At 33.1% G+C, this 14,731-nt stretch overlaps 1 protein-coding gene across 3 annotated transcripts in view; it reads right to left on the bottom strand.

The window, feature by feature from the left end:
- Positions 1-1,106: 1,106 nt before the first annotated feature.
- LOC111057506 (synaptic vesicle glycoprotein 2B) overlaps positions 1,107-14,731 on the bottom strand; it is a 62,129-nt gene continuing 48,504 nt past the window's right edge. The window contains exons 6-11 of one of the 3 annotated variants that reach the window (XM_039436986.1): positions 14,066-14,317; positions 13,714-13,751; positions 9,080-9,542; positions 7,811-7,970; positions 7,241-7,368; positions 1,107-2,093 (exon numbers count right to left, since the gene is read on the bottom strand). In XM_039436986.1, the coding sequence (XP_039292920.1) occupies positions 1,984-2,093; positions 7,241-7,368; positions 7,811-7,970; positions 9,080-9,542; positions 13,714-13,751; positions 14,066-14,317 (1,151 nt within the window). In that variant the 3' untranslated portion in view covers positions 1,107-1,983. Of the gene's footprint in view, positions 2,094-7,240; positions 7,369-7,810; positions 7,971-9,079; positions 9,585-13,713; positions 13,752-14,065; positions 14,318-14,731 lie in introns of all 3 variants that reach the window. The other 2 variants (XM_022344937.2, XM_039436987.1) reach the window with 2 other exon arrangements.

Below are 14,731 nucleotides of genomic sequence, written 5' to 3'. Positions count from 1 at the left end.
TTGAGCATAAAAATCTCTACAATAATTAATGTTGAGTAACATTTTCACCTAAAATTGGAATTAAGCTCGAAATTCGAGAAAATGTGATTATCCAATTGCAAACTGTTGGCAACTGTTGATTCTATTAAATCATTCACTATGAAGAGATATCAGACCTCGTATAATGTCTCCAGCGTTATTGTCCTGTCACCAGCTGGCTTAGATCTTTGTTCATAAGTAGACTTGTGATGCGCGTGAACACTAGCGTCAGGTGATCAATTCTAATAACGTCAAGGAAAGTTTTGTGATCACCAGATTTTTGTCATGAGAAATTCACTTTTCTGTTGAAAAATAATTTTCTCACATAAGATTTTGCTAACTTGCGTCTGGGAAGACTATAAATTTTATGCAGGGTTGAGGTATTCTCACGGAACTGTATTTCCGTTAGCGATGGAAAATACACGAGTATTTGGGAATATTTCAAACTTGCATTATTGCCCTTTCCCACAGAATTATGCTCGTCTCCATGTGAACCGTCGTCTTGTTGGTGGAAGGGGAACATAATTTGTGTGGAAAAGATCAGTTCTAATAAAGCCGCGGCTTGAGCAACATTTTTGAACAGTTGAGCAACATTCAAATATTGTAACAGACATGAGAAAAAGACGTCTAAAATTCTATGGTCATATCATGAGGCTCCCTGACCATAGAATCACAAAAAAATTGTAAAATATGTAGCTTCGCTTGCCTATGGAGGAGAATGGATTAGGAATGTTAAGAAAGATCTAGTTTTGGCAGGAATTACTGATGATGAAATTAAAAATAGAAATAATTTCAAAACGAAAGTGAACAAATGGGAAATTATTCCACAGATAAAAGCACCAAGAGTTGGCACAAGATGGAGTGAAGAAAGAAAAGCTGCATTTTCTCAGAGAATGAAAAGCTGGTGGGCGAACAAGAAAACCGCCAAGTCTAATAAAAATCGATGATCATGATTTTACTCAGCGTCTTCCACTTCGGGAGCTCTACGACTAATAATAATAATAAAGCCGCGGCCGGATTCAGATTAAAATATACAGGTAGCAAAATGTTTGATTCGTACGATTTTGTGAAGTTATTGAAAGTAGTTGGAATTGTGAATTTATTTTATTGTTTATTATGAATGTCAGTGAAATGAATGAATATCAACAACTTAGTGTATAGTGCAAAGTTTCAGTCGTGATGAGATAGTTCTGAAGATAGCGAGTGCCATCATATATTTGCCTAGCTCATGTTTTAGAAACCCAAATTGACCGAGCCCCCAATTCTTTTTTGTAGTAGTAAATTGTATGAAGATCACGCTACCTTTGTAAGAAGTTAGAATATTCTAGACTTACAGTTAGCAGAATCTCACAGGACGTTTAATTGAATATGCAATGAAACGATACCGATTATTTGTTTCCAAATTCAAATGAGATTGATTAGTTTCAATAAAATTCAGAGGTTAAATAAAAAGCAAAAGTTTGTTATTGATAAAGTCCCATGACTCGCCCTTTATAATTAAGAGATCTCTTAATTCTAGTCTCATCTGGGGGCGGCTACAATCAAATTAAGTTCATATCAGTAAATTTATACTTAAGTTTTATAATATCATTGATACAAAGACGATATCACGATGTATTTTGATAGGGTAGTAGGCATATTACACGATCACAAGGAAGCTGTTTTAGGATATCCAGGAGTTGAGAAGCAGTTGTCTTCTTGACATCGATGGATGATACCGTACATTGATTTTTGGACGTACGATTTATTGTTGTTATTATAAATTCTATTAGATTGAACCGAACTTGACGAAATGAACATAATATGTTTGACATTATCTGTCTAATCTGATAGAATTTATAAGTACGGCAAAAATTCGATGTATGTGTGTAACTAGACTACTCTCATTCAGATTGATTACATTACATTTTTTTGTTTCTTCAAAATTCTTCATGATATTTTTGTAACTGGAATCGACGCGACGAGTCACATATGTAGTTTCTGATCAAGATTGAAGATAGTTTCCGATTTCCTTCCTTGAATTGGTCGACTGGTATCTTCCGATAAAGGTAGGAAAAAGGTTATCATCAAACATACTGGAAAATAGAAATATTGTTTTGAGATGCTATTGCTATTCTAGAATGTTATAGAAGGCTTCATTTGAGAGTCCTTCACAGTACCTAAATGATCATACATCTCGATTCAATTGAAGATCCATTATACAGGGTTGGTGTACCAAAATTAAATTCTCAATAGTTAACTATAATTTTAATTCCTTAATTTGAATAATTATAATCGAATTTTGTCAGTTTATAGTTCATAAAAGATTTATACTTTCGTATTTTGTTTTACAAGTTGGCAAAACTGCTGTTAGACAGCTGAACTGTTATGCTGTATTCACTACTGAATGCTTGGTCACTCACTACTTCTTTGGATTTTGGCATTATCTGACTTAAAATTTAAGAAATGGTTTCTTTCTCTTGTTCAGTATTTAATTATCTTCCAACATGACATAATATTGCCAAATACGGCTTAGGTCTTCTTTACTTTTAATGTTTTGATTGAGTCTTTTTTTAAGACCCAGATGGGTAAGTTTAAAACCTTCTTCTAAAATTTGTAGATCTTGAATTAGCTTGTAGACTTTTATCACTCTCTCATGTTCTTGAAAATTCATCTATATTATTCTCAAAATCTCGTTATATTTCTTTATATTCTGATATCTATACCGAATTCGTTTAATATAATTTATTCTCATTAACTGAAGTCAAATTTATAATTCTTCTACTTTATGACTGGACCTAACCTGTTCTACCATCCAATGACCTAATTCTCAATTATCCAATTCTTTTATTATTTCACATCTGTTCTTTCTCATTTTTATCATGTCTCTGAATTTATTTTATTTCCTGGAAATCTCATTCTCAATTAGATATGTATCTTTTCTGTATTTGTTACCTACTGATATTATAAATCTAGACAAAGTGGGGGCACTTTAGTTTATGGGCCGCGGAATCTGGCATTGAGACCTACATAGATCGATAGAGGAGGTCAAGACGAGATTAACCATGTATAACATTGTTGTCGATTTCCAAAGATTAGCTGAAAAAAAAGCGGAAAGTTCAAAATTTTTATGTAAATTTTTATTTTTAATAATTTTTTTATAGCTACAATATGTTTAAAACTAGTGCAATCTTATGTAAAATTTGACGAGAAATCCAATGGAATTAATTTCAGGTTTGTAACCTCAGTAGTTTTTGAGATATTGCAAAAAATGTGCAGAAAAATGCAAATTTTTTTGTTTAAAAAGGTTAACTTGTTTTCATGATGATTAATAGGTATTTTAAACTATTGGATTTAGTAGAGTCATGAATTTTAAAGAAAAAATGTTCAGTCACTTGATAACCTAAACTCAAAATTGTTCGAGATATTTGGGAAAATAAAAAAATTGCACACTCAATACACTTCAATTCTCATATTTAATTTTTTTTACTACTTTTAGTGACTACTAAATTGGCTAAATCTCATTGGGATTTTTGCAGGGAATTTTTTAGAATAGATTTGAGGTTAGAAAATTCTATAGATTATTGAGGTATTTGGAAAAAATACAAGAAAATGTAGTATTTTAGCTTCAGAAGAGTTCAATATGTTTGCATAGGCATAGTGCAGACCGATATTTGGGATCACATTTTATTCAGCTTCCAATGCAATTCAGAAGCTTTAAAAGATTGTAAAAATAATTGAATCAAATCAAGCTTTTCCTAACCTAAGCTTTCCCCAATGTAAGCTTTTCTTAACCCAAGCTTTCCCTAATCTAATCTTTTCCCAATCTTACCTTTTTTCCTAACACAAGCTTTTCCTAACCTTAGATTTTTCCTAATCTAAGCTTTTCCCAACCTAAGCTTCCCCTAACTTAAGCTTTTCTCAAAGGTAGCTTGCCCTAACCTAAGTTTCTCCTAACCTAAGCTTTTCCCAATCTTAGCTTTTTCCTAACCTTGGATTTTTTTTAATCTAGGCTTTTCCTAACCAAAACTTTTTTCTAACCTGAGATTTTCCTAACCTAAGTTTTTACTAATCTAAGCTTTACCTAATCTAAGCTTTTCCTAACCTAAGTTTATCCCAGACCCAGCCTTCTCTAACCTAAGCTTTTCCTAACCTAAAGTTTTCTAATCTGAGCTTTTCCTAACTCAAGCTTTCTTCAACCTAAGCTTTTCTCAAACCCAGCTTCCCCTAACCTAAGCTTTACCTAACCCAAGCTTCTCCTAACCCAAGCTTTTCCCAACCTCAACTTTTTACTAACCTAAGCTTTTCCTTATTCACATTTTTCTAACCCAAGCTTTCCCCAACCTGAGCTTTTCTCAAACCCAGCTTTCCCTAACCTAAGCTTCTCCTAACTTAAGCTTTTTCTAATCCAAACTTTCCCCAGACCGAGCTTCTCCCAACCTAAGCTTTTCCTAACCTTAACTCTTTCCTAACCTATGCTTTACCTAACCTTAACTTTTCCTAATCTAAGCTTTTCCTAACCTAAGCTTCTCCCAACCTAAGCTTTTTTCCTAACTTAAGCTTTTCCTAAGTTGAGCTCTTTCTAATGCAAGTTTTCCTAACCCATCTTTCCCTGACCTAAACTTTTCTCAGACCCAGCTCCCCGAACCTAAGCTTTACCCAACCTTAGCTTTTTCCCAACCTGAGCTTTTCCTAACCTCAGCTTTTCCTAATCTAAGCTTTTCCCAACCCAAGCTTCTTTTCCTTAGATAAGGTTTTCCTAAACTAAGATTTCCCTAACCTAAGCTTTTCCTGACCCTAGCTTCTCCTAACCTAACCTTCCCCTAACCTAATATTTTCCTGATCCAAACTCCTCCTAACCTAAGCTTTCCCCAATCTAAGCTTTTTCTAACCCAAGTTCTCCCTAGGTAGCAAAAAATGGAGTTGCAATATTTTTATTTGCACAAATATCTCAAACAATTTTGAGTTTAGACAATCAATGACTGGACATTTTTTCTTTAGAATGTATCATTCTACTAAATCCAATAGTTGAAAATACCTATCAATCACCATGCAAACAGGTTCACCTCTTTTAAACCCAAAATTTGCACTTTTTTGCACATTTTTTGCAATATCTCAAAAACTACTGAAGTTACGAAATTATGAAAGTTATGAAATTAGTTTCATTGGAAACCTCGTCAAATTTTACATAAGATTGCACTAGTTTTAAACATATTGTAGCCATAAAGAAATTATTAAAAATAAAAATTGATATAATCATTTTGAACTTTCCGCCATGTTTTTTCAGCTAATCCTTGGAAATCGACAACAATGTTATACATGGTTGATCTCCTCTATCGATCTATGTAAGTCTCAATGCTAGATTCCGCGGCCCATATACTAAAGTGCAGCCGACAAAGCTATCTTGTTTTAACAAGTGATTATTTTGTATGTAGAAAAGATTATCAGATTGTTATTTGTCCATACAGGTTTTTGATTGATGTTGAATATGGTTGAATTGAAGATATCTTAGAACACAACCTGCTTGTACAACAAATCTAACTACTGGACCATGGAATTTAAGTAAACTAGACTTAACATCATGAAGACACCACACAGTGAAGTACCTATGATATAATATATATATTTCTTCTAAATTCCGGTAAGCTGCATCATCAAATTTCTACATTCTCTTTACTTACATATTCTCTTCTCTTCGCAAATTAATAACTTGGAAATCTTTCAAAACGCCGAGTGGAATGTTAAAGGGGTAGCGCTACTTCCTAAATTCATGAACTCTAAATTTAATTCTATATCAATCTTTTGTAATTCTGTACTTTGTGACAATCATGGTTCTTCTCGATTTTCATATTTGTCCTGAGGAATATATTGTTATTTTCTTAACTCTCTCAAATTTCGAATTCCCCTAACCTGATTTCTTTCATGATATTGAGCTGCTGACATGATCCGCCAACTCTGGGGTTCATTGCATTCTTTCTCTTGTTTACAAGTAGTTTATTATTAAACTGGTTGTAACATTGAGCAGGGAGGTATGGATGATTTGAAATAAGGATTACAAACTCATTTTTAAACGAAACTCAAAATTTATTTTTTTAGTATGTATCTTTAATAAAGATTTCATTATAAAAATTGAAGAAGAAAAAATTAAAACATTGATTATGTACGAAAAATAATATATGTTAAATGCTGTTCGGTTTTGTCCATAACCTCCTGTAGACGTTGTAGGAACTTGTCCATACTCCTCTGAAGCATTTCACGGGGTACCGCTCTAATTTCTAGTGTTACCATATTGTTCCACTCAGGACTTCAAGGGTTTAACTAATTATTGGCTCTTACTTTTTCGAGAAAACGTTCGAACCGTCGCTGTCAATACGGATCGTTACCTAACTATGCTGCGTGGATTTTTCTGCCACAATTGAGAAAACAACGTATCAACTGTATGGTTTCAACAAGATGAGGAGACATTCCATACATCGAGAGCAGATATGGAATTTCTAAGGCAGAACTTCCCTGGACGCCTCATTTCGTTGCGTGGAGATGTGGAGTGACCTCCTCGGTCACCGCATCTCTCATCTTGTGATTATTTTTTATGGGGCTACCTAAATAGCACATGTATGAATAAACAATCCAAAAACCCTTGAAGCCCTTAGTAGAACAATAACACTGGAAATTCGAACGGTACCACGTGCAATTCTTCAGAGGAGTATGGACAACTTCTCACAACGTCTACAGGAGTGTATGGACAAAAACGGACAGCATTTAACAGATGTTATTTTTCGTACCGAACCAATTTTAAAAATGTTTTCCTCTTCAATTTTTATTATGGCAAAATCAAAGGTACACAGTAGAAAAATAAATTATGAGTTTCGTTTAAAAATGTGTGTGTAACTGTTATTTCAAATCATCCATACCCCCCTGCCCAACACTGTACAATCAGAGATGCTTGAAGATACTTTTAATACAGTTAAAGATGCTCGAAGAGTCCTCCGCTCCTCACTCAGTCTTTGAATTATTTTAAATTCAAATTTGGACTTTATTTATATCAATCTAAGATTGTCTGCATGATTCAAATTGTCATTGAAAAAATTCTTAGTAACTTTGATAAATTGTTACTGAGATTCATGAACTAGAACGAAAGAGTTTTATGAATGAAGAGCTTCTTTCATAACTAAATATGGATCAAAATAGCATTCTATTTTTGTAGCTGTAAAAGGATATAGTTCAAATTTCCGGATTAGTTTACCTGATAAGCATACAAGCATCATCACCAGGATTAAAGAACAATAGTTATCGATCAAAGCTCCCGAAATCAAATTTGAACTTATTGATCCAAATCTACAGCACATGATTGCCAGACAGACTGCCATACTCCTGCAAGAAAAATCGTATTCTATGAGCTTTGAAACAAATTTTTCATCCTACTCATAACAATCAACAATAAAATTGTTCGAAAACGATTAAGTCAATGATAAAATAGGGTATAATATAATCTCCATAATGAATTGGATTTTAAAATTGAAATTTATTATTAACTACCCGTACAGCGCAGCTTGCTTTTAAAATTTGCATCTTTACCAAGTGACTCAATTATTTTATAATGTGAAGCTTTCAATAGTTAAGAGACAAAACATACTAATATTTTTATTAGTAGCATTCGTTTTCATAAAAAAAATTGTTTTCTCAACTAACACAATGCATTCCAGTTTATGAAATTGTATTCTATGTTTCAAGAAAGTGCGAAATTTGACATCTCAGAAGATTTATCGTTAAAAATCCAATAATCTTCAAGAAGACCTTCTCTTATTTACTGTACCTTATTTTTGTTGGAAATAGATCAACAACTGTATAAAGAACCACTTGAGTTGCAGCAGCAGATACCATCATGAAGAAACACATTTCGGCTATTATCAAATAAGGATTTTCAGCGAAAATCAATAGTGTTATGGAAGCCAATGCACATGAGATCGCTATTCCTGGAAAATTGAACAATAGAATTGACAGTTAAATTCGAATGAGAGTGTTATTTTTTACATTTTTCAAATTATTATGACAATAACTCAAATTAAAATCACAGAAATTACAAATAAAGAATATTTCTCTTGAAATGTAAAAGTCTGTTATGAGCCCTTGACTACTCCGCCCACATTAATTCCACTCTGGATTTTCTTCCACTATTTTTAGTTAGACTACTAACTAAAATAATCATTATACTATTGCCAAAATATATTTATCCATGATATAATGAAGTGAAGAATATTGCAAATAGATAGTAAGTTCATGAATGACGCATCATAACGTCTGAACTACTGGACTGATTAACTTGAAATTTTGCATATAGATTCTTAATTTCCGAAAATGGTTATAGGCGTATTTTCAATTCTGCAATATGCTATTTCGTCATGTTTTCACTTTGTCAAGTTCATAACTATACACTTGCAGAGCACGGGTTTTGAATTTGAATTTATTTCTCATTGCATGTACAACAATGGAATTGATTGGCAATCGTTACATTATAAAACAGAAAATCACAAAAAAGTCCTTTATGTCATAAAAAACCTATCATCCAGCCAGTCCTTCATTTTGTTCTAAGCTGCACTCCATTGTCAATATACTCAAGTTATAATTTTTTGGCTCATATGGAATGGATTTTCTTCGAAGAATGATGTTCTATTGTAGTTGTATTCTGTAGTTTTTTCTTGAGCACGTGTTATAAATTATTGTGTAGGCCAGCACCTCTTGTCCACGTCGATGCATTCATGAGACAAATGCTAAAGACTCCACAATAAACAGGCAAGGTAGTGTGAGCTGAGCGTCCCTATTGCTCGGAAGAGTGTTCTCTATTGAACACTATTCTCTATGAAGTTTCAGTCGGCTTTTTGAGCATTACTCTAATTACTCTTTTCTATGCTCTGAATACTCAGATAGCCTGCCAAATGGGTAATGAGTGTAATATATTCTACACAGAACATTACTTTGGATTCTAAACAACTAGGGATAACCAATATTATTTGAATAAAAATATTCATATGAAAGAAATAATATAGTCACTGAATAAACATAATGGTTTGAAGAGAGAACTCACCTATTATCAGCTTCTTGCCAACCACTCTTGCTGCGAAATGTATCATCACCAAACAAATCATTATCATACCTCCTGATATAGAGACTGTCCAATAAACTGCAGGATTTATTTTTTCTGAGCACATTTGTTGAGAGACACTATAAGCTGGAGATGTAGAAGTAGTTGAATCATTTTGGAGAATTTCAATATCATTGTCAATCCTTGACGTGTTTCTCTTATTGAAATCTTGAACAACTTCACAAAATGTCATAGATTCAGCATCCCTGTCACGATGATAGATACCAATGCGGTTGACAGTTTCAGGCACCCACAGAAATATGCAGTTGTTGGAGAGAAATAAAAGGAATTGAAGAGCGGTGATGAGAGCAATCTTCAATCTGTAGGGCTTTCTCAATAAAGGTACGGTCTGTTCCCAAATTGAATGGAAAAACATGGATGTCTTGTTCATGTTGGAATCGCTGATCTTTGTTACAACTGTGTCCTCCTCTATTATAAGATGTTTTACCTAGAGAATATGATGAGGTTTAGTTAAATTCATTCCCATACCATCATTAATCAAAACGATGTAGGCTAGCCCTACATGTATACATATCATGTGAGCACGGTTGTCAAGGTGACTGTTTTAGCAACGAATGTTTACAAGTAGATAACTAGTAAGAGTTTTGTGATGAGAGCGTTGAAAATTGATGTAGTATTTTATTTTTATCTAGTTCATAAATGTGAACTTTAAATGGATAAAGTGGTTATCAAAAAAGCACATTAACAACATTGGTGTCAGAAGTGGGATTGAATCCTAAAAAAATTGGGCTTAAAAGATTGTTACACAAAAAAACGTTTTGCATGAAAACGCGAGCAAGAGAGGAAATGGTGATGTAAGCACTCAACGAGTTGGTGAATTCACTTAAAAAAGGTATGCTAGAATGTGTATCTAATATGGGACAAAACTTGCAACAGGAAATCGAGGAAAATTTCCAAAACATTTGAGATTGTTAGTGTTGATGGGGAAAAAGAAAGATGCTGAATGACTTTTAAAAGAATCATGGCCATTGGTCTGCTTCAGACTCTGATGAGCCCTTTAGGTTGGCTCTGAGATTCATGAATAACATTTTTAGTGGGCCAAAAGCTATAGTGATCCACTCACAGGGGAATCTGATCACGTGAAGAGGCTCACAAGAGATTCAGGCGTTTGGAGTCAATGTTCTTGTAACCTGGTCTGAATGATTTGAAAATTTTATTAATTGCAGGTTACAACATGCATTAGAGTATATAAGGAGATATTATCTCACATGCATTAGTGAGAAAATAAGGAGCAAGTGAGAATGTCACTAGCTCGAATGGGACACCTCAGTCCTCAGCATGTAGCTGAGAGGAAGCACAGCTGTCCAGAACTGCAGAAGCATGGCTGTCTGGCGGGGAGGAAGCATGGGTTGTTTGGTACTGCAGACATGGAGGCCTGGCAGGGAAGAAGCACGGCTGTCTGGAACTGCAGAAGCATGGCTGTTTGGCAGGGAGGAAGCGTGGCTTGTTTGGAACTGCAGACATGGAGGTCTGGCAGGGAAGAAGCACAGCTGTCCGGAACTGCAGAAGCATGGCTATCTGGCAGGGAGGAAGTGTATCTGCCCTGAGGTTTGGCTGAGCAGAGGATTGTCCAAGTTGGAGGTTTGAGACATCATTGGCAGGGATGCAATGAAGCCCACAAGGTTTAGGATCAAATGCTGCTATATCTAATTGTTTAAGTTTGTTATTTGCAAGAATTGAATTTGGAAATTTAAAAAAATGTTTGCTCAAAATTAAAAAGAGCGAAGGAAGGATCATACTACATTGTGAGGAGGATAATAATTGTGCACAGGATTAAGAAAACTGAATGAAGAACCAAACCAAAGGTACACATTAATCGCTACCACCTTATCAAGAAAATCCATATACTGGAGACCAACATCCCTAAGGGGGGGGGATAGTGATTTATGCTAGCCCTACATGGATACATATCATGTGAGCACGGTTGTCAAGGTGACTGTTTCAGCAACAAACGTTTATAAGTAAATAACTGGTAGTTCTGTGAACAGTAGACCTCACGCTCAGTGAGTTACATTGACCTGTTGTTATGTTTTCTCAAAAATTAATAAATAATTCATCAATTAAAAATGTCTAGAAAAATTCCTAAATAAACATAGAGCTTTCTGTCCTATATCGTACCATGACCTGTCATTTTGAATGTGAGTGTGAGCGCTGTTATCAGGTCTTGCTGCAACTGTCTACAACATTGATGGAAAGATACAATTTCAAAGATGTTCGATGTTTTTGAATGGGTAGTATTAAAGTCCACTAGACAGCTGATTTATGATGAATAATTCTATAGTCTGATTTTAAAAGTAATATTGGCATATGAAGGAGGCTCCTTTTTTACCTATTACCATAGGTAAGGAAAGTATTGCTTTCCAAAAAAATTTAAGGTACCCTAATTTCATGTTTTCTATACGTTTCAAGGTCCCCTGAGTCCAAAAACATGATTTTTGGGTGTTGGTCTGTGTGTGTGTGTGTGTGTGTGTGTATGTGTGTATGTCTGTGAACACGATTACTCCATTCCTAATTAACCGATTGACTTGAAATTTCAAACTTAAGGTCCTCATACCATGAGGATCCGACAATAAGAAATTCAATAAAATTCAATTCAACATGGCGGAAAAAATGGCGGATAATTACTAAAAAACCATGTTTTTCACGTTTTTCTCAAAAACGGCTCTAACGATTTTCTTCAAATTCATACCATGGATAGCTATTTATGAGCCCTATCAACTGGCATGAGTCTCATTTCTGGGAAAATTTCAGGAGCTCCGTAATATTCTTGAGAATAATGGCGGATAATGAAAAAAATCCATGTTTTTCACAGTTTTCTCAAAAACGGCTCTAACGATTTCCTTCAAATTCATACCATGGATAGCTATTTATTAGCCCTATCAACTGGCATGAGTCTCATTTCTGGAAAAATCTCAGGAGCTCCGTAATATTCTTGAGAAAAATGGCGGATGATGAAAAAAATCCATGTTTTTCACGGTTTTCTCGAAAACGGCTCTAACGATTTCCTTCAAATTCATACCATGGATAGCTATTCATAAGCCCTATCAAATGTCATGAGTTGTTTTCCTGGGAAAATTGCAGGAGCTCCGTAATATTCTTGAGAAAAGTGGCAGATAATTACTAAAAAACCTTGCTTTTCACGATTTTCTCAAAAATAACTTGACAGATTTCTTTCAAATTCATACCCTGTATGAGTTATTTATCAGTTCTATCAACTGGCATGAGTCTCCTTTCTGGGTAACCAATGGGGAGTAGGCATGAGGTAGGTAGGTAGCGCAGTTCATAAAAAGAAAACATAGTTGAGATATTTCATGATCAGCTGTTTTGACGACTTTAAAAAAATGATGACTAAAAAAATCATTGAATTTCACAATTCACACAAAGGAAAAGTACTCTGAAAACAATAATATATATATATATATATATATATATCGTGATCAAATATGATCACAGTATCGTAGTTTCAAATATGAGCAAGGAAAATTGTGTGAGTGTACCACACCAGATTTTTCATTTATATTATTCTTGAAATTCGAAATTTCCAAAAACCTAGTATATACGACAATGCGCAATTTGAAAAGGAATACCTGTCAAATCTCATGAAAATCTATTACTGAGTTTTGCCATAAATGCTATTGCCGTTATAATGCACAACATAAAAACATATGAACATTTAAACATTAAACATTTAAACATTAAACATTTAAACATTTAACATTTAAACATTTAAACATTTAAACATTTAAACATTTAAACATTAACATTTAAACATTTAAACATTTAACATTTAAACATTAAACATTTAAACATTTAAACATTTAAACATTAAACATTTAAACATTTAAACATTTAAACATTAAACATTTAAACATTTAAACATTTAACATTTAAACATTAAACATTTAAACATTAACATTTAAACATTAAACATTTAACATTAAACATTTAAACATTTAAACATTTAAAAATTTAAACATTAAACATTTAAACATTTAAACATTTAAACATTTAAACATTTAACATTTAAACATTTAAACATTTAAACATTTAAACATTTAAACATTTAAACATTAAACATTTAAACATTTAACATTTAAACATTAACATTTAAACATTTAACATTAAACATTTAAACATTTAAACATTTAAACATTTAAACATTTAAACATTTAAAATTTAAACATTTAAACATTAACATTTAAACATTTAACATTTAAACATTAACATTTAAACATTTGAACATTTGAACATTTAAACATTTAAACATTTAAACATTTAAACATTTAAACATTTAAACATTTAAACATTTAAACATTTGAACACTTGAACATTTAAACATTTAAGAGAAATTCCAAACCGTCGACTTGAATCGTAGACCTAACTTTGCTGGTTTGACAAGTTGGAGTTTTGTAAACGTTCGTGGCTAAAACAGTCACCTTGACAACCGTGCTCACATGTTATGTAAGCCACGGTTTGTATTAAAAGTACAGTTTGTTTCCATATTGAATGAAATAACTTGGATTTTTGGATGTCTTGTTCATGTTGGACTCGCTGATCTTTGTTACAACTGTGTCCTCCTCTATTATAAGATGTTCTACCCGAAGAGTATAATAAGGTTTAGTTTAATTTATTCCTATACCATCATATTTCTAAACGATAATATCATAAATTTTTTATAGTGACTTGATTAACTGTCAGGGCCAATGAAATTGTAGTGAATGTAGTAGAATTTACTTGAATTCAATAAAAACAACAATATTTTGAGTGGTGATTGAATTGGGTAATGAAACTGAACATTTTTAGACTGAGTTGCATAATTTTAAAATATTTACAAAAAAAAGACTAAAAGTTCAGTTCTCGGGTCTCTCTCTCATTAATTGTCTTAATCTATAATAAACGTAATTCAACTCACCAAAAATGGTAGTGTATCTTCTGTTCCACCTGAGTTTATCCTATAGATGTCTTTCAAAATCATAATGGAACCTTTCTCGTCATTATTAGCCAATAAAAACATAGGGCTCTCTGGTAGTGTGATTAACAAAGCTGCTGCTGTAAGGCTTGGAACTCCTGACAGTGCATAATAAAGTCGCCATGGCTTGTAAACAAATGATGGTAGCAAATCGATTCGCCATGATGTTACATTCACCAGAATTGAAAGACCTGAAAAATTCCACAGTAAACCATTACCATTTGGATGCGAGATTGAGGATGAAAGTGAAATAGAATTCTTTGTATTGAGTCACTGTTTTCACTGTTCTGTATAATAATTTTTAACACGACACACATCCCCTCAATAGGAATATTCATTTTACAGACTGTCTCCTCTTTCTATCACGGTTACAGTTCTATAATCTCGAAAATGGAGTTCAAGAGAAAAAATGTTAATATGGATTTCATATAACTTACTAATGATTGTCTGGTGAATTGAAATTCACAATTGATGAATGAATAATAATTAGGCTATAGACCTAATACCATTTTGATAAGTGAACATTCCACGAAAAGTGAAAAATATGAATATTTTTATATTTTTTAGCGTCCAAACTAATGAAGAATTACAATATAATATAATGA

Source organism: Nilaparvata lugens, chromosome 10 (genome assembly GCF_014356525.2).
Source record: "Nilaparvata lugens isolate BPH chromosome 10, ASM1435652v1, whole genome shotgun sequence".
NCBI classification, from domain to species: Eukaryota; Metazoa; Arthropoda; class Insecta; order Hemiptera; family Delphacidae; genus Nilaparvata; species Nilaparvata lugens.
This window is presented reverse-complemented; position numbering and strand designations above follow the sequence as displayed.